We start from the raw sequence: 24,424 nt of genomic DNA on the forward strand, positions 1-24,424 counted from the left end.
AAAAAAAAAATTAGGCTGGCAACAGAGATAGAGAGATGAATCGTGCCGTGCTGGCTTTCGCTTCCCTCGCAGACAAATAATACGAAGTATCAATTTTAGCCTCGGATCTGGCATCTAGGCCCTCGAGCTTTGCTGCTGATCCGACCTGATACGAAGGGGATTTCTAATGGCTACGGCGAAGACGGGTAGGGCTAGAGGCCCGCCGACGGCGAAGGAGAACGGCGTGAAACTTGAGGAGGGTCTCAGTTTCTTCAAGTCCGACAAATTCGATGCCGATGCCTTCGTCCAGTCTCGCTGCTCTCTCAACGACAAGGTTCGTCTGATTTCTTTCTCTTCCCTATCTGTTTAGTTTATGAGAAAACGTGGGATCAATATAAAGAAGAGGAATTGAATTTCTGGAATAATCAAGTTTCTTCATTCTTTTTTCTTTTGTTAATTTTATTATTTAAGAGCTACTATGGAAATGGAATTTACTTTGTTTGTTGAAAGGCTTAAAATATACATGAGCATATAAGTGATTTCAATTGCAGTGATTCTATGAATTTGCCTTTGGAATAGAATATTGGTTCGATTTTTATACCAAAAAATTCTGAAAGCAGTTTCTTTTGGAAGAAATTGAGCGTCTTTGGTTTTGATTTTAAAGCCCCTTGATTCTGTTGAAACAAGTTAAAGAAGCTGAACATGATATCTCTGGAAGTTTGTTCCAATCTTTGCGGAAATTTCTCTAGCATCGGCCCTTTTCAGGAAAATGTGCTAAAAAGAGTTTTCGATGCATTATATCCAATCTTGGTTCTAAGACGGACTGAAAATGTTACAATCAAAGATATAATCCGAATTTTGTTTTCAGCGTTGGTGAAAAGCTATTTGTTTTTATTGAATGGAACTGAATATGATCGTATGGACAAACACATAACTATGTTTATGTATCCTGCCGGAATTTTGGTCATTTTAGCATTTTTTAATCGTATTGTACATGAGCATTGAAATCCAAGTGAAGCGCTTAAAGTTACCTAACTAGTACAAACCAAAACACAATGGGAAATTACACTATCAGTTGGACTTGTATCTTTGTACTTTTTATTTATTTATCAAGTAATCAAAATATCATTAAAAGTGTAAGGCATCCCAAGTAATTATGAAGTATACAAGAGAAAAAAAAAAAAAAAAGGAGAAAAAGAGCAAAGAAATCATGATAACCAATCATCAAAGGAGAATTAAAAGCAGCTGCCCAAAGATATAAAGTATAGAAAAGTAAAGCCTTAATAATCTCCTCCAAAGTTCTCTCCCAGTCCTCAAAACTTCTGTAATTCTTTTCCTTCTATAGATACCACAATAGACATAAAGCCACAATCCTCCACACAATAGTACTCCGAGCGCTACCAGCAGTCTACCAACATGTATATAACTCGACTAATTGTCTATCCAAGACAACCTAAATTGACTGAAGAACATGTCCTATAAGGCTCTGACAATCTCACAATAGAGAAGAACAGGTGGTCCACGGACTTCCCATTCCTTTTACATATACAACACCTATTAAACCAACGATATATTGTTTTCTCAAATTGTCCATGGTAAGGATATTACCTAGGGTCGCTGACCAAGCAAAAGAGGCCACCTCAAAAAAAAGGAACCTTAGTCCGCCAAACACACTTCCAAGAGAAATGAGAGCTATCATTGTGAGTCAAGACACTGTAGTAGGATCTAACAGCGAACAAACCTCGTTTGGAGGGAACCCACCAAAGCTTGTCTTCACCTACTCCTCTCACTCTAGCTGAATACAATGCCATGAAGAACGAGGCAAAGAGATCCACTTCCCAATCATGAGCCGTTCTTACAAAGCTTACATTCCTTGAATTGGAACCACCTGAAATCTCCAAATGAGCCACAACATAAGCATTCTTTGCACAAGTGATGCCATATAAATCTGGAAAGGCGTTAAGGGCCAACTTCCCGCACTACAAATCATTCCAGAAACCGACCTTGTTGCTATCTCTTGCCTCAAATCTAGTATAGCTGGGGAACCCCCCAATCCATACGTCCCATGAAGCTCATTAGAACACCATCCACCCCACAAATTATTAAATTTAAAGTCCACTAAAACTCTCCACCAAGCATCTCTGTGACGACCCGCTTGATAAAACATGACTAAATTTTTTTTTTTTCTTTTAAAAACCAATAACCCACAACAAGCGGATTGTCATAGTGGCATGGCGATACCGTAATATGCCACGAACCCATGCATTAACCTGATTGACAATATCATAAGTCTCACAGAACTATATGCATCATTCATGATTCATCAGAGTTCATATCCTTACAGCGGAATATAAATATCATAAGACATAACATAATACATTAGAGCTGACAAATACATCTATATGAGTAAAGCTTGCATACAAAAGAATGACTTTACAGAAGTGTCATATACGACACGAGCCATATTCAAAATATCAATGCCTAAGCATATACATGAATGCTCTACAAAAGAGGGCTATCAACTAGTCCTACAAAATAAACATCCAATGTGTCCAGGCCTTAGACACCGTGGTAACCCAGATACATAGCCACTGGATCATCATCTAGGGTCCCTGTACCTGCATCAACAACATCGTCTGCACCATGGGAATCACCACCACCCATGATGCAGGCGAATTTCATGAGCCCGCCGTCTCCATAAAATAGAGACGCTCAGCAGTATAGAACTCACTAGGCTTTCAAAAAGAATCATCATTTGAAAACATACTAGATCAGTTGTGAAAGTATACGTAAGCCCGATCTTCCGCTCTCGGAACATGTGCATACTAACCCATCTAACTTTATACATACTTGCATATTATATAGCTTAACAATAAAACATATGAAAAGTCACCATGTATCATCTATCCATAACGATATACATACGCAAGGTTTCATCTCCCGTTTCATATGCATACCGATACGTCTAGCATAAAAATCATCATATGCAACAATGCAAGCATCATATATCATCATCATCATCATCATAACATTCATATGCCATGCAAACTCATGCTCATCATTGTCATTCTTTTTTCTTGTTTCACTCTGTACCATTAGTCCCTGTCCGTGCTCTGTTTGCCTCTACTTATGCCATCTACAGAGTAAGGCAAATCCTTGTTTTGCTTGCCCTTACTTGTGCCATCTACAAAACAAGGACCGTTCTTACTTTGCTTGCCGCTACTTGTGCCATCTACAAAGTAAGACCAGTTATCTTTCCTTTAACATCATTTGTCTTTGTCCTTACTCTGATTACCCCTACTTGTGCCATCTACAGAGTAAGGCCAATCCTTGTTTTGCTTGCCCCTACTTGTGCCATCTACAAAACAAGGACCGTTCTTACTTTGTTTGCCGCTACTTGGGCCATCTACAAAGTAAGACCAGTTACCTCTCCTTTAACATCGTTTGTCCCTAACCTTACTTTGCTTGCCGCTACTTGGGCCATCTACAAAGTAAGGCCGGTTACCTTTTCTTTAACATCATTTGTCCCTAGCCTTACTTTGCTTGCCGCTACTTGGGCCATCTACAAATTAAGACTAGTTACCTTTCCTTTATCATCATTTATCCCTAACCTTACTTTGGTTGCCGCTACTTGGGCCATCTACAAAGTAAGACTAGTTACCTTTCTTTTAACATCATTTTCATACAATCATATGCTATCATAACTCATATCATAAAATCATAGAATCATGTCGTAAACCATACGAATCATCGAAATACTCATGACAACATAATCATCACATTATCTTGCAAATCCATAAAAGCTTATAGAAACATTACATCAAACATTCATCCAACACATCTCATAGAACATCACCAACAATCATAGTATCTCAAAACATCATACATCAATCATTCAAGCAAAACATCTTTTATACTTTAAAAATAGTACATTGTGCCTAGTAAGTAAAATACTTACCTTTTTCGCTTGAGTACCCTTCGGTGGATTCTTTTCTCAACCGCAATGCACCTAAGCATTTACATAATAAACACATAATTAAGCTCTATTCTTAACTCAACAATTTGCACTCTATAAAGATACTTGAGCACTACAAGTATCACGCTCCATAGGTCATCCCAAATCTATTCAACTAAAGCCCCTTAAATCCTTTACTTACATTTAATACATATATATATATATATATATATATATATATATATATATATGCGCTAATGCATTAATTATCCAATAACTTAGTTACATTGAACTATGATTCTACATCATAATATATTAAATCACTAAATCTTGAGGCATATACATACGCTCTAGGTTAAGCATTACACTTAGCCCTATAATTGTTATTCTCTTCTAAGCCATTTAATCTAGCAATTTACCCCCAATTTATAATTTTCATAACACTTACAATAATCATTATGATTCTATTATGACATATTAGAACCTAAACCCTATAGTTATCAATTTCCATGGAACCCATGAAAATCTAGGATTAATTAACACTTGAAATGTAATTAACTCAATGAAACAACATTGCTATTGTTCATATACCTAAAGCCCCAAATTAATTCAAACCATATAAAATTAGGGTTTATGTCCATATTTTACCAATAAGTAAAATTAGGGTTTCAACCCATTAATAGAATAACCCAAAACTTGAATAATGTATAGCAATCCACTACACACAAAAACCCCAAGCTAATTTTAGGAACTAGGCTTCTAATTAAAATTCCCCAATTTTTGACCTAATTAGAAATTCCCCAAATAAACATGCTTTCAAGCTTGATATACAATGGGTAGAACAAAACCTTAAAGAGAAACTAGAGATTCAACCATATAACAAAATCCCCAAAATTCCTTTCAAGAACCCTAGTTTTGGACCTAAAGAAATCCCTAATAATTCATGTCATTTTTGAAGAGTTTTAATGATACAAACAATACCAAGTTGAGTGTTGAGTGCCGTGTCGGCGCGTGGGGGCGCGTGTGTTGTGGTTAGTGATAGCTGGAGGCTGTGCTATGGCGGGGCCGAGGAGATGGACAGTGGAGTCTAAGGAATTTGAGGTGTTGATCAAGGTAGGGGCATCAGGGGTGAGGATTTTTGAGAGAAGCAAAAGATTCAAAAGGTCCATTTTCTTAAAAAAAGATGAACTACCTTGGTTGGTGCATATAGTGGATGAATTGGTGGCTGTGGACAACTCTGTTGTATTTTGGGATTAGTCCAGGGCTGGATATCCTAGAATAATTGCCCAAAAGTGCTCAAATAGGCATGGCTGTTTTTTTACAGTGGAGGAATTTGATGGTAGAAGTAGGTGTGGCTCGATCATCATTCCTGAAGGACGCCGTGGGTTTGGGTGGGATCGCTTTACCAAGGAAATGAAAATGGCTAACGCAGCTCTCGGGGGAAACCGTGTGTTCACAGAGTATAGAGAGTTTAGGGGAGGAAAGGGAGATAACGAGGATAAGAAGAAGAGAAACTATGCAGAGACAGTAAGATTGCAGTCGAAGGAAACCCAGGATGATTGCACTTTCGGCCATGCTCAGGATCGGCGAGGTTATTTTCAGAATTATGGCAAGAACTTGGTAGGCCCGAAGAAGACCCAAGATGTGGTGATGACTCAGGGAGGCGTTGGGGGGGTGCCGACGAAGATTTTCTGGCCGGCAAAGTCTGTGCATAATCCGGTAAAGAATGGTCTGACCGGTATGAAGGATGGAGGTTGCGTGGGATCCTCGTCTTCAGCTCCGGCGAACGTTACAGTAAAGTCAGCGGAGCAGGTGGAGTTGTTGTCAGGTCCTGAGCGCATGAAGAGACGGGAGGGGATGGGGTACCATGCGGAGCAGACCTACTCTGAGGTAGGCATCGAGCTCCTCAACGTGAAAGAACTGTTGAAGCGTCTGAAGAAGGAATGTGACATGGGGATGACAAGGATTGATAAGGTGTTAAATCAGATGAGCTTCAGTGGACTTGGGCCGGCAGCTAAGCAAGAAGATGGAAAGGGTATGGCAGAAATGAAAGGGAAGATGAAAATTGGGCCGGGAGAAAGAATATGGAAGCCCATTAGTAGGCTGAAGGTTAAGAAGAAAATGGTGTTTAAACCCAAAGGTAACGTGGGCTCAAGCGCGAGCTCTAGCTCTAGCCCATTCAAAGCTGGACCACGAGTGTTTAGTTTCCCAGCTACTTTGGGTTCTACGGAGGCCCCTGGGAAACTCTCGGCTACTCCGGTGAGTGCGCCGCTGGTCGCAGGAGAAGCATTGGGGGAAGGGGGGACTGGGTCAGAAACCGTAGGGAATCTCAGGGAGTTTAGCGGCATATCTGTACGAGATGCGGGAGTTTTACTAGCCGGAACGAGAACCAGCGACTTAAAGGTCGTCTGTCCTGCGAAGAAGACCCAGCCTAATGGTGAAGACAAGAACCTGATGACCTATAGGAGGAGGAAGAGGGGGCCGCAGAGATGGGACGTGGCACAGGTGGGTTTGCTAGAAGCCGCAGCTTCGGCTTATGGGCAGACGAAAGGGATCCTTGGGCCGACACCGGTAGTCTCGCAGAGGGTACCGGAGACGCTGTCGTCGTTGGGGTATGGTCAGAGGTCGCCGAAGAGACCTTTGGAGACCGGAGAGACTGGGTTAGGCGCGGGAGTGGTCCCAGGGCAGATTCTGAGGGGGAGCTCTTCTCGCCGAAAGGTGGGGACAGTCGTGGGGGGTGAGGAACAGCAGGATTGTGGGGGGGAGGCTATGATTTTGGGTCAGCTGAGTCAAGTGGGTCAGGCCAGACTGGATCATATAAAGGAATTGGAGATTGTGAGGCAGGGATCAGGCAGGGTTGAGGATAGTGGTTCAGATATACTAGGGTTGGAGGAGTTAGGGTCAGATGCGATTTCATCCAGGTGGGTAGTTAATAATTGTATACAATTCTGTCCTAAAATTGGTATTTCGGATGAGGGGAGAAAGGAGGAGTTGGAGGCCTTGTTCAATGCTATTGAAGTTTCTAGATTGCAGCATGATTATGGCTTGGGGGGTATTTCGGCTTGTGTTCCTGAATCCAATGGAATTGAGGAAGTAGAGGAAGGTGAGAGGGTGGATTTGGTGGATCATGAAGCTTAACATTGTAGTATGGAATGTGAGAGGGTTGAATGCCCTCAAAAAAAGGCTGCGCATTAGGGGTCTTTTGAAAGAATGGAAAGCGGATATAGTGTGTTTGATTGAGACTAAGATGGAGGTTTTTTCCTGTGAGGTGATTCATAGTTTATGGGGAGGTCAACATGTAGGGTGGAAGTACAAAAGTTCTAATGGTTTGTCGGGGGGGATGTTATTGATGTGGGATAGGAGGGTAGTGGAGTGTAAGGAGGAGTGTATGGGGCATTTCACTTTGGCTTGTTCTTTCCAAAATGTGGATGATAATTGGGTTTGGGCGTTTGGGGGGGGTGTATGGGCTGAATGAGGAAGGGGAGAGAAGGGCTCTTTGGGAAGAGTTGGCTGGTTTGTTGAGTGTGTGGGAGATCCCTTGGTGTTTGGGTGGGGATTTCAATATGGTACAATTTCCTAGTGAGCGATCTAGTGGTTCTTATTACTCTTCGGGCATGATGGACTTCTCAAATTTCATTTCAGAGAACAATTTGGTGGATATTCCGATGATGGGGGGTCAATTTACTTGGTCTAATAACCAAGAAAATGAGAGTTGGTCGAGGATTGATCGGTTTTTGCTTTCTCCGGAATGGGAAGACCATTACCCAGTGGTGTCACAGAGGAGACTTCAACGCCTGCTTTCCGATCACTTTCCTTTATTGTTGGATTGTGGGATCCCTTGTGGAGGTAATAAGTCTTTTAAATTTGAAAATATGTGGCTTAAAGCAGAGGGTTTTGTGGATAAGGTTTCTAATTGGTGGGGGTCGTATTCGTTTGAGGGTTTACCCAGTTATGTGCTTGCTAATAAATTGAAATCCCTTAAAATGGACTTGAAAAAGTGGAATGAGGAGGTGTTTGGCGATATTGGGAGGAAGAAGAAAGAGCTGTTGGGAGGTATTGAAGAGCTGGATGAGGTGGCAGAGTCGAGAGGTTTAGACCAGGAGGAGAAGAGTCGGAAGGCATACTTGTTGAAAGAGTTGGAGAATACCTTGTTGTGTGAGGAAATTCATTGGAGACAAAAATCGAGAGCTTTGTGGCTCAAGGAGGGGGATCGAAATACTCGTTTCTTCCACAAGATGGCTAATTCTCATCGTAGGGGTAATCGTGTGGAGGTGCTTAGTATCAATGGTGAATTATCCGAGGACCCAGCTGCAATAAAAGATCACATAGTGCAGTACTATCAAGGCTTATACACGGAACAAAGCTCTTGGCGTCCTAGAATGGATAACCAGCCGTTTTTGTCTATTGATGAGGAGGATAATAGGTGGTTAGAAAGAGATTTTGAGGAAAAGGAGGTTTGGGAGGTGGTAAAGAGCATGGATGGTGACAAGGCCCCGGGTTCAGATGGCTTTTCCATGGCTTTTTTTCAAGCTTGTTGGGGAGTAATTAAACAAGATGTTATGACGGTTTTTGCTGAGTTCTATCAAAGACGTCAATTGGTGAAGAGCTTGAATGCAACTTTTATTTCCTTGATTCCGAAAAAGGCGGAAGCGGTGGAGATGAAGGACTTTAGGCCCATCAGTTTGGTGGGAGGGGTGTACAAAATTGTTTCTAAGGTGCTTGCCAATAGGTTGAAAACTGTTTTGGGTAAGGTCATCTCCTATTCTCAAAATGCCTTTATAGGGGGTCGGCAAATCCTTGATTCCATTCTCATTGCCAATGAATGCGTGGATAGTCGCATGAAATCAGGGTTACCAGGTGTTCTTTGTAAATTGGACTTGAAAAAGGCCTATGACCATGTTAATTGGGATTTTGTTTTGTATTTGCTGCATAGGTGTGGTTTTGGAGAGAGGTGGAGGGCTTGGATAGAGTGGTGTATTAAGTCGGTGAGATTTTCCATACTTGTGAATGGTTCTCCGGAAGGCTTCTTCAATAGTTCGAGGGGAATCCGGCAAGGGGATCCTCTCTCTCCCTTGTTGTTTGTGCTAGTTATGGAGGCTTTGAGTAAAATGGTGAATGCGACGGTAGAACAAGGCCTTTTGAATGGTTTCTCGGTGGGAAATAGGGTTTTATCGGAGTTGAGGGTCTCTCACTCTTTATTTGCGGATGATACTTTGCTCTTTTGTGAAGCTTCTATTGAGCAAACCCGGTATGTACGTCTCATTCTTTTATGTTTTGAAGCTGTATCGGGTTTGAGAGTGAATCTGGGAAAATCAAAGATTGTGGCAATTGGTGAGGTGGAGAACATTGGGGTATTAGCTAGTATCCTTGGGTGTAGTGTTGCCGAGTTGCCTATGAAGTATTTGGGTCTCCCTCTAGGGGCGCCGTACAAGGATACGGTTATGTGGAATGATGTGATTGAAAAGATGGAGCGTCAGATGGCGGGTTGGAAGAGGATGTATCTCTCTAAAGGAGGTCGCCTAACTCTTATTAAGAGCTCTTTGGCTAATCTTCCGACTTATTTCTTGTCTTTGTTTCCGATTCCTGTAAGTGTAGCTAAAAGGATTGAGAAAGTCCAAAGAGATTTCTTGTGGGGAGGAATGGGAGATGAGCCTAAGATGCATCTTGTAAGTTGGAATCAAGTTTGTCGTCCCCTTCGCTATGGAGGTCTTGGCATTCGGAAGATGCACCAATTTAATCAAGCTCTTTTGGGGAAGTGGCTTTGGAGATATGCGAATGAGAGCGAGGCTCTTTGGTGTAAGGTTATCAAAGCTAAGTATGAAGACAAGGAAGGTGGGTGGTGCACAAAGGAGGTTTCAGGTTCCCATGGTGTGGGCCTTTGGAAGCACATTCGTCAAGGGTGGAATTTTTTTGCTAAAGGGATCCGGTTCGAGGTGGGGGAGGGTTCGAAAGTTCGCTTTTGGCATGATGTTTGGTGTGGGGAGAATTCCTTGAAGCAAGCTTTCCCGTCCTTATTTAGTATTGCCAGACATAAAGAAGCTTGGGTGAAGGATAATTTTATGGAGGAGTGGGAGAGTTGAATGGAATGTTATTTTTGTTAGGCCTGGTCAAGATTGGGAGCTGGATTTGGTTTCTCCTTTCTTTGATCGGTTGTATTCTTGCAAGATTTCCATAGGAGTGACAGATCGTATGTGCTGGATTTCGTCCAAGAAAGGAAAGTTTGAGGTTAAGTCGTTCTACAAGGCTTTGTCCCACTCCTATCAAGAGGTGTTTCCTTGGAAGAGCATTTGGCGAACTAAGGCTCCCTTGAGAGTGGCTTTTTTTGGGTGGACTGCAGCTTTAGGCAAAATCTTGACTCATGATAATTTGCGTAAAAGGAACATAGTGGTTATGGAGTGGTGTTGTATGTGCAAGAAGTCCGGAGAGACAGTCGATCATCTTCTTCTCCACTGTGAGCTCGCGAGTGTTCTTTGGCAGTCGATCTTTATTCGGTTTGGATTGCATTGGGTCATGCCTTGCAGGGTGAGGGACTTGTTCGATAGTTGGTGGTCGGGAGGACGATCCCGTAGCGCAGTTGTGTGGAAGATGATCCCTCTGTGTCTTATGTGGTGTATATGGATTAAAAGGAATGCTAGATGTTTTGAAAATTCCACTAGGACTATAGAGGAATTGACCCATTTTTTCTTCTTTACTCTTTACTCTTGGACGGCTGCTTGGCTAGCTCCATTAGAGATTAGTTTTTCTGATTTTCTCTTTCATTTCTCTCCCTCTTAAGCGCTCTCTTTTATACTTCCTGTGTAAATGGGTTGCGCCCCTCTGCGCTTTGGTTTTATATCACAATTACTTATCAAAAAAAAAATGGGTAAGATGAAATCACAAAGAAAAGCTTTAGCATTTACCATTCAAGCTTCCATGGCCAAAATCCCCCTTCAAATTCGTCACTTCCCTTTTCTTTTCTTTTTCTTCTTTCTTCTTCTCCTTCTTCTTTCTCTTTCTTTCTCCCAGCCAGCAGTATCCCTCTCTCTCTCTCTTTCAATCTGCAGCTCTTTCTCTCCCAATCTAGGCCGTGTGTGTGGGTGTGTGGAAGGAGAAAGAGTGAGGGAGAATGGGGAAAAAAGGGGGGGGCTGCTGTGTGTGCGTGAATGGGGGGTGAGGGAGAAAGAAAGAAAGAAGGAAAGAAAGAAAGGATGGGGGGTGGGCTGCACGTGGGACCCACAACATAAAGCTTGCCTTTTGCAATTTTTCTCTTTCTTTAAAACTCTCTTTCTATTTTTAAAGCCCCCAACTATTTAGAATTGCAAGATTTACACCCCACTACCTATAATTCATATTTCACCCTTACCATTTATTTCAACTACAATTTACCCATACATATAATTATTTACCACACTAGGACTTATTATCACACTAACATTATTATTAGTTAATCTCTTTATCACTTTAAACTTGTATTACATAAATATATCATTATTAAATAATATTGCTATTATATTATTATCTCACAAATATTATTATTATTATATCTATTATTCTAAATCATCTCATGTGCAATCTTATCATATTAATAATAAACTTAATAATTATCTAGGGCGTTACAATCTCTCTAATGCAAATAGCGCCAAAGACATTTCCCTAACAGAGCACAATTAAATAACAAGAAGTTTCGGACCCCTGCCCTCCCTTTGAGACGAAAGATTGTACCTTGGATCAACTTACCAGGTGATATTTGAACTCTTCGCCTGGCCCACTCCATAAGAAATTACACTAAAACTTCTCAACACAATTAATAACACCTGGAGGGAGAGGAAAGAGGGACATGAAGTACATAGATAAATTCGAAAGTGTACTCTTAATAAGGGTGACCCTATCACCCTCACCCTTAGACAAGTATATCATTTTCCAACTAGCCAACCAACTCTCAATCTTTTCGACAATGCTGTTCCAAATAGACTTAGCCTTGTAGGAGTCCTCTAATAGAAACCGAGATACTTCAAAGGTAAAGGAGAAACCCCACTACCCATAATGTCAGCCAATCCATCCACATCAGCAACATTACCCATAGAAACTAATTCTGACTTAGCCAAATTGACCTTCACGCCTGAGATGAGTTCAAAACACAAAAGCAAGCATTGCAGATGATGAAGGTGATCCGGGTTGGACCCACTAAAAATCAAAGTATCTTTCGCAAATAAGAGGTGAGATATATCAAACCTTGTCCCTATAGAAAAGCCAGATAACATTCCCCCACTCATTAGATGTGATCAAGACAGACATTATGAGGGTGTTTCATGACTTCCATGCTTTTAGTAAGTTTGAAAGAAGCCTTAATGCCATGTTCATATCTCTCATCCCAAAGAAATCTGGGGGGGACTATTGATCTTAAGGACTTCTGGCATGTTAGTCTTGTGAGTGGAGTTTATAAAACCATTGCCAAAGTCCTTGCCAATAGGTTGAGAATGGTAGTTGAGAATATTATTTTGAAGTCCCAGAATGCCTTTGTTAAAAGTAGGAAAATCCTTGATTCTGTGCTTTATAGCAAATGAATGTTTGGATAGTATGACCAGATTTGGTGAACTATAGGTGCTTTGCAAGCTGGATATTGAGAAGGCCTATGATCATGTCAACTGTGAGTTTTTAATGTATTTGTTGAGAAGGTATGGATTTGGGGAGAAATGGTACCCTTGGTAGCGCATTGCATCTCTTCGGTGCACTTCTCCGTTCTGGTGAATGGCAATCTGTTTGGCTTCTTTAGTAGCTTCCATGGGTTGCGACATAGAGACCCTTTGTCACCTTTCCTATTCGTTATATATATATATATATATATTTTTTTATTAGTAATAAAAATTAGAGGTCAGCAGATTACTTGCAATGGATGTAAAGATGATTAATGGATTCCTCATTCTTTTTGCAAATGCAACACTAGTTAACTAGATGGAATCCCTGCCTTATGAGATTATCCACAGTAAGGATACGACCCATTGTTGCTTTCCATAAAAAGAGAGCAATGCGAGGAGAGGGCTTCACCTTCCAAATACTTTTGTAGGGGAAAGCACTTTGCTCACCAAAATGAAGCAAATTATAATAACTTTTCACTGTAAAGCCATGGCATCTAGAAGGAGTCCACACCATATTATCCACTGACATAGAGACCCTTTGTCACCTTTCCTATTCGTTATATATATATATATATATATTTTTTTATTAGTAATAAAAATTAGAGGTCAGCAGATTACTTGCAATGGATGTAAAGATGATTAATGGATTCCTCATTCTTTTTGCAAATGCAACACTAGTTAACTAGATGGAATCCCTGCCTTATGAGATTATCCACAGTAAGGATACGACCCATTGTTGCTTTCCATAAAAAGAGAGCAATGCGAGGAGAGGGCTTCACCTTCCAAATACTTTTGTAGGGGAAAGCACTTTGCTCACCAAAATGAAGCAAATTATAATAACTTTTCACTGTAAAGCCATGGCATCTAGAAGGAGTCCACACCATATTATCCACTTCTCCTGGAGGGTTTTCACTATAAAAGGTTGAGAAAGCAGTCAAGAGAATCAGGTTCCCATTCCTGAGCTGCTCTAAATGAAGCTTGGATTCCAATTTAAGTGCGAAGCAGAGAGGTCCATGTAGTCTGACACTAAGACCTCCTTGTTACGAGGCCTTTAGTAAAATGCTTACTGCAATTGTTGATGGGGTCTTTTCTCAGTTTTCCCTGTGGGGTCTTGGCACTATGGTGTGGTTAGTGTATCTCACCTATTGTTTGCGGACGATACCTTCGTTTTTTGTGGGGCCAATCCGGATCACCTTTGATATCTGCGTGCTTTATTCTTATGTTTTGAAGCTCTCTCTAGTTTGAAGGCTAACTTGACTAAGTCAGAATTGGTTTAAAATACTAAAAACATAATAATAGAAAGCATAACATAATAACAAAATACTAGTCTTGAAATAGCTAATGAACCTGACTAGGGGGCCTTCTTTGCTTTAGGCTTAAATGCTCCTGCATCAAATATTATTGTTAGATCTTTTTTTTTTGGCAGTGTCTATACACAATCAAAGCTAGATTAGGAACTAATAATGAAATAACCCATTGGCAACCACTATATAGCCTTTATCTAGAGAATTCTAGAAATTACCTTAAAGCACTTAAAAAAAAAAAGAAAAAAAAAAAAGCCCAAATAAAACTAAAAGAAGAACCAATTAGGCTTAAGTTCAAGCTTAAGCAACCCATGAATGATTTTATAAGTTCCTTGTCATACTTGGACCAATTTTTTAGATTTTTTTTTTGTTATTTGTGTTGACTTTCTTCAGCCTTTTGAAATCTGCATCAGCTGGTGAACTGTTCTGGAAAACTTTCTCCTTGTTTACACTGCTTTGACTTTGGTTTTTGCCAGACCACAAAAGGAAAGCAGTTTCTAGGTGATTAGTCTGCATGATTGTTATACTGAAGCAAAATCCTATTAGCATGAAATGCTCTCTCGCCCCATCGGCGCGTGAGGCACATTGACGGAGCGTGTGATCGTTCTGAACAGTGTTCAGGTATTGTCGTCTAGTTTTTCATCGAGTTTGATCAGTGAGATGGGTTATCTAGGTTACTTCTACGAGAAAACCAAATCGTGTGAGATTCATTCTAATGTTCAGGGAGGCATTCAACTGGCGGAGAAGAGTAGAGGAAAAACCCAATCAGTGATCATGGCATGGCGTGATGGGATTATTTGACAAACAGTGAGCTAGTATGTGAAAGCTGGAGGACGTTTCGTTTTGGTTGCTTCGCGTACGTGATGCAGAGAAGAAAGAATTCCCATGGAAATTTCTTGGAGTTGTCTGAATATGGAGGCAAAGGACGGAGGAGTTATGTGATAATATCGGAGGGGTCTGAGAGGAAGGGATGGGAAGCATGTTGGTTGCAATTGCAAAGGCTAAAGTTGCACTATGAGAAGCAAAGAGAAGTGGAGTCACTTGTTGGTGCACCGGAGGGGAAGAAACCATTAGGACAGACGAGTGGGGTGCACAAGGTGACGCCACCGGCGGGGCTCCATGATCGGCGATCCTATGCAGAGGCAGTGGTAGGTGAAAAGGTCACGGCCGGCGATCTCCGAATCCAAGCAGCCGATGAGGGGGCTCCAAAATTGATTGAGGAAGGTGCGCAATCCATGGAGATCGCGGCCGGGGATCACGCTTTGCAACAAATGGAGATTCTGGCCCCTCACAATAAGGAAGATATCGCGCATGGCCTTAAGGAGATGTTACTTTCCCTTACAAAAGGAAATAGCCTACTGTTTGCCTAAGCTGGAGATGGGCTAGGGGAATAAGGGGAACGGTATTCAGTTGGGTCAAGGCAACGATGAGAAAGGGCTGAAGGAATGGGCGCCAAGGGGGGGAGGAGGATGGGCCTGGCCAATTTCAGTCCAAACAATTGATGGACCCAGCTAGCAAGCCCACTCGGCAACAACCCATAAATAGGTATCGTAAAATGTACGTTTGTAGGCACCTACCCAGACGACAGGTACAATGGCACCCAAAAATTGTGGATCGTATGGACCAACCGGCGACCGAGGAGCCGCTGGAGAATTGTCAGAGGACGCCGGAGCATTGTACCTGCCATAGAACAAGCCGACAAGAGCGTTGGCCACTCGAGGAAAACCATTAATGGAATTCTCATGGCCGTAGAGGCAGCGACAAGAGGAATGGAGGCTGAGTGTTCAGTTGGGCAAGTCAGAACTGAAGCAGATATGGCCGAAGAGGGTGGAACAGAACTCATTGGCGCTGTAGAGGGTATGGGTCAGCTCTTGGGTTAGGAAACACAGGATGAGGGTACAGGATGCACAGAAATCGCCGGAGAGGCGGTTTTGACTGTGGAGAAACCTACAGAGCAAACTGAAAATGGGAGAGTTGAAGAAGCGGGAGAGGAGACGGAGGCAGAGAAGAGTCTGGGCGACGTAGATGGGGATTATGCAATGATAGAGAGGGCCGGGACAGTAGATGAGATGGGGGGACAGAGATGCTGGATATTCAACCATTGGCCATTATGGGAGCAATTGGAGGAGCTCAATCAGTGTCTCCAGATTGGGTGTTAGAGAGGGTTTTAGAATTTTGTCATGATTTGGGACTAACATATGATGGGCATGAGGAGGATTTGCTAGCTCTGTTTACTGCCATTGAGGCCAATAGACCTAATAGGAGAGTGGGTAGTGGTCAACAGGCGAGTGACAACTTGGGGAATCGAGGAAATCGCAAATTAAAGCGGTTGGAATGCACGGTGAATTACAATGTGAAGGGACCATCTAAAGTGAGTGAAAAGGGGAGGGCTGGTAAATATTGTTAATGAAGCCAAAAATAATTTTGTGGAATGTGAGAGGTATGAATGAGCCTGAGAAAAGAATGAAGATTAGGAGGAGGTTATGAGAGTGGAAGGCGGATATTGTGTATTTGCAGGAGACAAAAATGGAGGTCATTAATATTGAGGTGATTCGGAGTGTGTGGGGGTGTACTTATGTTGATTGGCTATACTTGGGATCTACGGGTGCCTCCGGAGGTATATTATTAATGTGGGATAGGCAAGTGGTGGAGAAGATTGAGGAATGTGTAGGGAGATTTGTAGTAGCCTGTGTTTTCAGAAGTGTTACAGAAAATTTCGAATGGGCTTTTGCTGGTGTTTATGGGCCAAATGATGATGGCGTTAGATGCAATCTATGGGATGAACTTGGTGGTTTAATTAATGTGTGGGAAAGGCCTTGGTGTATGGGAGGGGATTTTAATGTAGGTCGAAACCCTGGAGAACGATTACGTGCTTCCAGACACTCGCAAGCAATGATTGATTTTTTTGATTTTCTTTTTGAGCAGGGGCGTATCGATCTCCCAATGGTAGGGGGGCAGATCACATGGTCTAATGGGAGGGGATTTTAATGTAGGTCGAAACCCTGGAGAACGATTACGTGCTTCCAGACACTCGCAAGCAATGATTGATTTTTTTGATTTTCTTTTTGAGCAGGGGCGTATCGATCTCCCAATGGTAGGGGGGCAGATCACATGGTCTAATCGGCGTGCAGGGTCCAGACTAGATAGATTCTTGATATCTACAGAATGGGAGGAATATTTTCCAGATTTATGTAAGAAAAGGCTTCCTCGAGTACTATCGGACCACTTTCCAACGATATTGGAGTGTGGACCAGGAAGAAGGGGTCGAATACCTTTTAGTTTTGAGAATATGTGGTTACAAGCGGAGGGTTTCGTGGAGCAAGTAAAGAGGTGGTGGGACTCTTATTACTTTGAAGGTATTTCGAGTTATGTGTTGGCTCAAAAGTTGAAAGCTCTGAAAGGTGATCTCAAAAAATGGAATGTGGAGGTGTTTGGAGACAGGGAAACGAAAAAAGGAGTTGGAGGAGGAATTGGGTGAGTTGGATCGCATTGCAGAAAGTAGAGCTTTAATGGAGGAGGAGATAATTAAGCGAGAAGAGTGTTCTCACAACCTAGAGAGGACTCTTTATCAAGAAGAAGTGAGCTGGAGGTAAAAATCTAGGGCGTTGTGGTTGAAAGAGGGCGATCGGAATACAAAGTTCTTCATAGGTTGGCCAACTCGCATAGGCGAAATAACACAGTTGTTGCCATGATGGTGGGTGGGAGCAAGTCAAAGGATCCAGTAGTTATACAGGATCATATTGTGCATTTTTATAAAGGATCATATTGTGCATTTTTATAAAAGATTTTGAATAGTATAAGGGGAGACCAACCAGGCTTTTAGCTCCATTGATGGAAAATTTTAGTTCCATTGATGAAGGGGAGAGATTGTGGATGGAGTGAGAATTTGAAGAAGATGAAGTTTGGGAGGTGGTGAGGAAGTTGAAGGGCGACAAAGCACCCGGACTTGATGGCTTTACTATGGCATTGTTTCAGAAATGTTGGGAGGTGGTAAAGGAGGACATGATGGCGGTTTTCAAGGAATTTCATGAGAGTGGAGAAGAGTATTAATGCTACATTTGTTGCGCTTATTCCAATGAAAGCTGGTGCGGTGGAGATCAAGGATTTTCGCCCAATTAGTCTTGTAAGTGAGGTGTATAAAATAATTTCGAAGGTTTTGGTTAGTCGTTTGAACTCAGTGTTGGGGAAGCTTGTGTCACATACACAGAATGCGTTTATTCCAGGTAGGCAAATACTGAACTCTATTTTAATGGCGAATGAATGTGTAGATAGTCGGATGCGATCTGGGGAACCAGGTATTATTTGCAAGCTGGATTTGGAGAAGGCTTATGTTCATGTCAACTGGGACTTCTTATTATACATATTAGAGAGATGTGATTTCGGGGAAAGATGGAGAGGTTGAATTCAGCATTGTGTCTCTACGGTACGTTTTTCCGTTCTCATTAATGGAACGCTTGCAGATTTCTTTAGTAGATCTCGAGGAGTGAGACAAGGGGACCCTTTCTCCCCTCTACTATTATTTGTGATGGTGATGGAGGCATTTAGTAGGATGATGAATTCAACGGTGGAGAGAGATCTTATGTCTGGATGTTCGGTGGGATCGCAACATTCTGAGGTAATGGAAGTGTCGCACAAAGGTGGAACAACTTCGTAATTTGAAATGTTTGCTGCTATGTTTTGAAGCGGTTTCGGGTTTGAAAATAAATTTGTCAAAGTTTGTTATTGTCACTTTAAGTGAGGTGGGAGATGTGAAAGGTTTGTCAAGAAGACTTGGGTATGGAGTGGAATCGATGCCGTTTACGTACTTGGGGTTACCTTTGGGTGCTCATTATAAGGATCCATCTATATGGAATAATGTCATTGAGAAGATGGAGACTAAGTTGGCAGGGTGGAAGTGGATGTATTTATCCAAGGGTAGTAGGCTAACGATGATTAAAAGTATGCTCTCTAACATACCAACGTACTATTTATCTATGTTTCAGATTCCAGTGAGAGTGGCGAAGCGTATAGAAAAAATACAAAGAGATTTCTTGTCGATTTCAAGTTTCATTTGGTAAATGGTCCAAGTTTTGCATGCCAACGGAGGCGGGGGATTAGGGGTAAGGAATTTGATTCAACTCAATCGAGCTTTGTTAGGTAAATGGTTGTGGAGGTTTGCCAATGAGGGAGATGCTTGGTGGAGGAAATTAGTAGAGGTTAAATATGATACGATGAGGGGTGGTTGGTGCTCCAAGGATGTAGGGGGACCTTATAGGGTGGGAGTGTGGAAATGTATTCGAAGAGGGTGGGATAATTTTAAGCAGCATGTGCGGTTTGAGGTAGGAAACGGTTCTAGGGTATTGTTTTGGCAGGATGTGTGGTGTGGAGAGTTACCATTGAAGATTTTGTTTCCCGCCTTGTTCAATATAGCATGTGCAAATGAGGCATGGGTGGAGGACAATATGGATACAGTAAATGGTGCTATTCATTGGAATCTAATGTTTACTCGACCTATTCATGATTGGGAATTGGACGAGGTTTTGAGATTTTTCGAATTGTTGTATTCCCAACAGGTTAGGCATGGTGGGGTGGATAAAATTTGTTGGATTCCTTCGAAGAGAGAGAATTTTGAGGTGAAGTCATACTATCGGGTAAGGGTTAATTCGGCACCCGTGGTTGGCCCTTAGAAGATTATTTGGAAGAGTAAAGCTCCTCCGAGAGTGGCTTTTTTCGTGTGGACGGCGGTGCTGGGAAAAATATTAACGTTGGACAATTTACGTAAGAAGAACATTATAGAGACAGTGGTGTTGTATGTGCAAGAATAGTGGTGAATCTATTGATCATTTGTTATTGCATTGCGGAGTTGCTATAGAGGTATGGAACATGGTTTTTCAGCTGTTTGGTGTTACGTGGGTGATGCCGGGTAGAATGAAGGAATGTTTGGGAAGTTGGAGAGGACGGAGAGGTAATCGTACAGTTCTGCAAATCTGGAGAGTGGCTCCTTTGTGTGTAATGTGGTGCTTATGGAGAGAAAGGGATGCATGGAGTTTTGAGGACAGTGAACTTGGACTCATAGAGTTGAAGAAAAGGGTGCTTCAAACACTTTTCTCCTGGAGAGTATTGTGGCATTCATTGCAAGCTTCAATGCTTGCGGAATTCCTAAATTTATGTGCTTCATTTTCAGCTTAAAAGCTTGTATATGTGGGCTCTTTTATATACTTCCTGTGTACATGGGTTGCGCCCTTTGCGCTTTTTATAAATTAATATTACCTATAAATAAAAAAATGATTGTTATACTGGAGCAGATGGACTAATTGACATGTACTGCAGATGTCGCATTGTTGAACATTTGGTCTCATAAACCTGATGCCACATTTCAAGAAACTAGAATTTCCATCTGAAATAATATTTGAAACCTCTTATGATAGATTTCTGCTGTTATTTATAGGAAATAAAGCAATTATGTTCGTACCTATTGGATCTGAAAAAAGCTTCTGCCGACGAAATGCGTAGAAGTGTCTATGCTAATTATGCAGCCTTTATACGGTGAGTTTTTGTTTAATTGTTCTCTAAAAGTTGTCAAGATGACATCAAGTGGTTTATTAAATGCATTTTCTGATCTTGTGTTGCTTAGTTGATTAACAATAGCAACAGTCTTGTCAAATTGACACGCTTTTATTGGATTAACCTTCAGGAAATTTGTTATTTGTTGTATCATATTTTTCATTATGTTGTGATCAGCATAAGCACTGCTTTTTCGCTTTGGCCTTGACTTCTTAACCAAGTTGCGTGAGAAAACTACCAATTTATGCTAATAACTCAAAAGTAAAGACTTGCTTTGGTCAAAGGTGTTAAACTGTTGTTAACTACTAGTTTGTATGTTTGGATGACCAAGTTGAGTCATATGATTCTTCCTCCTTTAGCTTTCAATACTTTATGCAGGCATCAAAGCCATAGCCTACAGCTTACCACTTTCTTTTGACCAATCTCTAGAAATATCCTTTTTGTGCTTTATTTAAGGAGTATATGAAACTTGTAAGATTGCCAAAAAACAAAGGGTAGGAGTTTTCAGTATTTCTCTTTCCAGTTGAAGACCTTTTTCATGGTATATGCCATTATGCCATATGAATCCAAGAATTGGAGTAAACTCTCATGACTTATGTGGTGCTACCCCTAATGTCAACGTACTGCATTATTCACTTCATATCTGTAGTGGTCATTTAACATCTTTGAATTTTCAATTTTTATGTTCTTCCAATGCTAAAAATTATTTCAATGAAAAATAAGATAAAAAAGGTAAAATCTTTTAGAAAGAGCAATGCACCATGAGAAATTTGGAGCCTTGAAAGAAGTAGCATGAGGGGAAGTGAGGCCGTTCCAACTGGAGTATTCAGATTGATATTAGTTTATCATAAAGTGGCAGTCGAGCAGTCAATGTTTTAAACGTTGTTTTTTCAAATTATATTATAAATAGAAATTAACAATATGATCCCAGTCATGGTGGTTGTAACCTCCCCCCCTCCCCTCATCCCCCCCGCCCAAAAAAAAAAAATTCAATTTTGGTATTATAAAGATTCTAGCTTTCTTTCCTTATAGTATGTTCAAATGTTTCTTGTTCTTTTTTCTCCTTCTAGATAGGTGTTTTGATTTTATACTTCATGTTTTTCTGGGTTGCACTTTGCGTTTTTAATGATATCTCAATTACTTAACTTCATATATATGCCTGTCTTATTGTCAGTTCAGACCTGAATCTTAAGACCTTAATAGAAATCAAAAGTATGTTTGAGTACATGTTTCTGGGGTTAACTGATTCATTATTGGTTGAGTGTATTTTTGTCTTTTGACTAATCTTTACATCTTACAGCACATCAAAAGAGATATCAGATTTAGAGGGGGAGCTTTCTTCCATCAGAAACCTTCTATCTACTCAGGCTGCTTTAATTCATGGTTTAGCTGAGGGTGTCCACGTTGATTCCTTGTCAATCTCTGTTTCAGAAGGTTATAAGGTTAACAAGTTATTGGCTTCTGAAGATAGAGAACCCTCAGAACTGGAGAAATGGTTATTAGAATTCCCTGATCTCTTGGACGTTCTGTTAGCTGAGAGGAGAGTGGATGAAGCCTTGGCTGCACTTGATGAAGGAGAGCGTGTAGCTTCTGAAGCAAAAGAAATGAAAACGTTGACCCCGGCTGTACTCATGTCTCTACAGACTTCTATTATTGAATGCAGGCAAAAGTTAGCTGATCAGCTCGCTGAAGCTGCTTGCCAGCCTTCCACACATGGTGGTGAGCTACGTGCAGCTATATCAGCTCTTAAAAGGCTTGGGGATGGCCCTCGTGCTCACAGTTTGCTACTGAATGCTCATTTACAAAGATATCAGTATAATATGCAAAGCCTTCGCCCATCAAGCACCTCATATGGAGGAGCATATACTGCTGCTCTCTCACAGCTGGTGTTCTCCGCTATTGCTCAGGCTGCAAGTGATTCATTGGCCATTTTTGGTGAGGAACCAGCTTATACTTCTGAGCTCGTGATGTGGGCTACAAAGCAAACAGAGGCTTTTGCTCTTCTTGTTAAAAGACATGCATTAGCTTCTTCAGCAGCGGCCGGAGGGTTAAGAGCTGCTGCAGAATGTGTTCAAATAGCATTAGGTCATTGTTCATTATTAGAAGCACGGGGCTTAACACTTTGTCCTGTGCTCTTGAAGCTCTTTAGGCCCAGTGTTGAACAAGCACTAGATGCTAATTTAAAAAGAATTGAAGAGAGCACTGCTGCTCTAGCTGCTGCTGATGATTGGATGCTCACCTACCCTCCAACAACTACACGTCAATCTGGCAGGCATTCAAGCACATCCCTTGGTAATACAACGGTGTTTCAACACAAACTTACAAGTAGTGCTCATCGGTTCAATTTAATGGTCCAGGTGAACTATATTTTTCCCTCCTAAATTTCAAACAACTGATATCTTAAATTCTCTCTCTCTCTCTCTCTCTCTTTACTATATATATATGTGTGTGTGTGCGCGTGCTTGCATGCTTGCTCACTTATGCACTTTGTCTGCTTCCGTGTAGTCGATCATAGTCTCCTGAGTTGAGGACAAGATAGTTGGTCTTGAGATGTGATAGGAGATCATGTTTCTCCCTTGCCTCTTCGGTCTTGAATAACTTTTTGTTTGATAAGTAATCGATTAATATCATTAAAAGCGTAAAGTATCTCAAGTACATATGAAGTATATAAAAGAAAACACCTAACTAGAAGAAGCAAAAAGAACTAGGAAGCCACTATGGCCCTTTCTTACCCTTTTTTGGTGTTTGATGAGCACGAAGAAAGTAGGGCTTTGAATGTGGAGGAATTAGCGAGGAAGGCCGAGGTTATTCAAGAATTAGAGAAGTGTACTCTTATGGAGGAGATAAGTTGGAGACAGAAATCGAGGGTGTCTTGGTTAAAGGAAGGGGACAAGTGCACTAAATTCTTTCATTCCATAGCCAACTCTAATAGAAGGTATAATTCGATAGAAAATCTTATGATTGGGGATAATCTTTCCTCAAATCAGGATGAGATTAGTGAGCACATTGTGGATTTCTACCAAAAGCTCTTCGCTGAACAACATAGTTGGAGGCCTTTGGTAGATGGTATCTCCTTGGATTCCATCTCGGAGGGAGAGGCCAGCTGGTTGGAGAGAGATTTTGACGAGGAAGAGGTTAGAAAGGTCGTGTTTAAGATGAATGGCAACAAGGCTTCGGGCCCCGATGGGTTTTCTATGGCATTCTTCCAAGCTTGTTGGGATGTGGTGAGGGAGGACATTATGAGGGTCTTTAGTGCTTTCCATGCTGGCGGGATGTTTGTTAAGAGCCTCAACGCTTCGTTCATTTCGCTTATTCCGAAGATTCCCGGTGCCATCAATCTTAAAGACTTTCGCCCGATTAGCCTTGTGGGAGGTATGTACAAAATTATGGCCAAGGTTTTAGCAAATAGATTGAAGGTTGTGTTGGACAAGATCATCTCCAAGTCGCAAAATGCTTTCATAAAAGGTAGACAGATTCTAGATCCTATCTTGATTGCTAATGAATGCCTTGGTAGTAGATTGAGATCTGGGGAGCCAGGGGTCATTTGCAAAATGGATTTGGAAAAAGCCTACGATCATGTGAATTGGGGCTTCTTGATGTATTTGCTAAGAAGGTGTGGTTTTGGAGGGGTTTGGTGTTCTTGGATTCAACATTGCATTTCCTCGGTGCGGTTCTCGATTATGGTAAATGGGTCTCCTAAAGGTTTTTTTAGTAGCTCCAGGGGGTTGAGACAAGGGGATCCACTCTCTCCTTTGCTTTTTGTGTTTGTGATGGAGGTTCTGAGTAGGATGATTTCAGCGGCGGTTCATGGGGGGTTGTTAGAAGGTTTCAAAATCGGCAACACTACAGTCTCTCATCTCTTATTTGCCGACGACACCTTGATTTTCTGCAATGCTAGGCCTGCCCAGATACGCTACTTGCGGAGTTTGTTCTTGTTGTTTGAAGCTGCTTCCGGGTTGAAGGTTAATTTGGCTAAATCAATGATTATTCCGGTGGGGAATGTAGAGCAAGTGGCTTCGCTAGCCGGT

At 41.5% G+C, this 24,424-nt stretch overlaps 1 protein-coding gene across 1 annotated transcript; it reads left to right on the forward strand.

Annotated features, from left to right (window-relative positions):
- On the forward strand, positions 1 to 22,777 carry LOC132187928 (exocyst complex component EXO84B-like). Its single transcript, XM_059602349.1, has 3 exons — positions 1 to 313; positions 20,281 to 20,378; positions 21,697 to 22,777. Exons 1-3 carry the CDS (start codon positions 167 to 169, stop codon positions 22,775 to 22,777), a joined length of 1,326 nt encoding a protein of 441 aa, XP_059458332.1. The 5' UTR covers positions 1 to 166.
- The last annotated feature ends 1,647 nt before the right edge of the window (positions 22,778 to 24,424 follow it).

Source organism: Corylus avellana, chromosome ca7 (assembly GCF_901000735.1).
Source record: "Corylus avellana chromosome ca7, CavTom2PMs-1.0".
Classification (NCBI taxonomy): domain Eukaryota; kingdom Viridiplantae; phylum Streptophyta; class Magnoliopsida; order Fagales; family Betulaceae; genus Corylus; species Corylus avellana.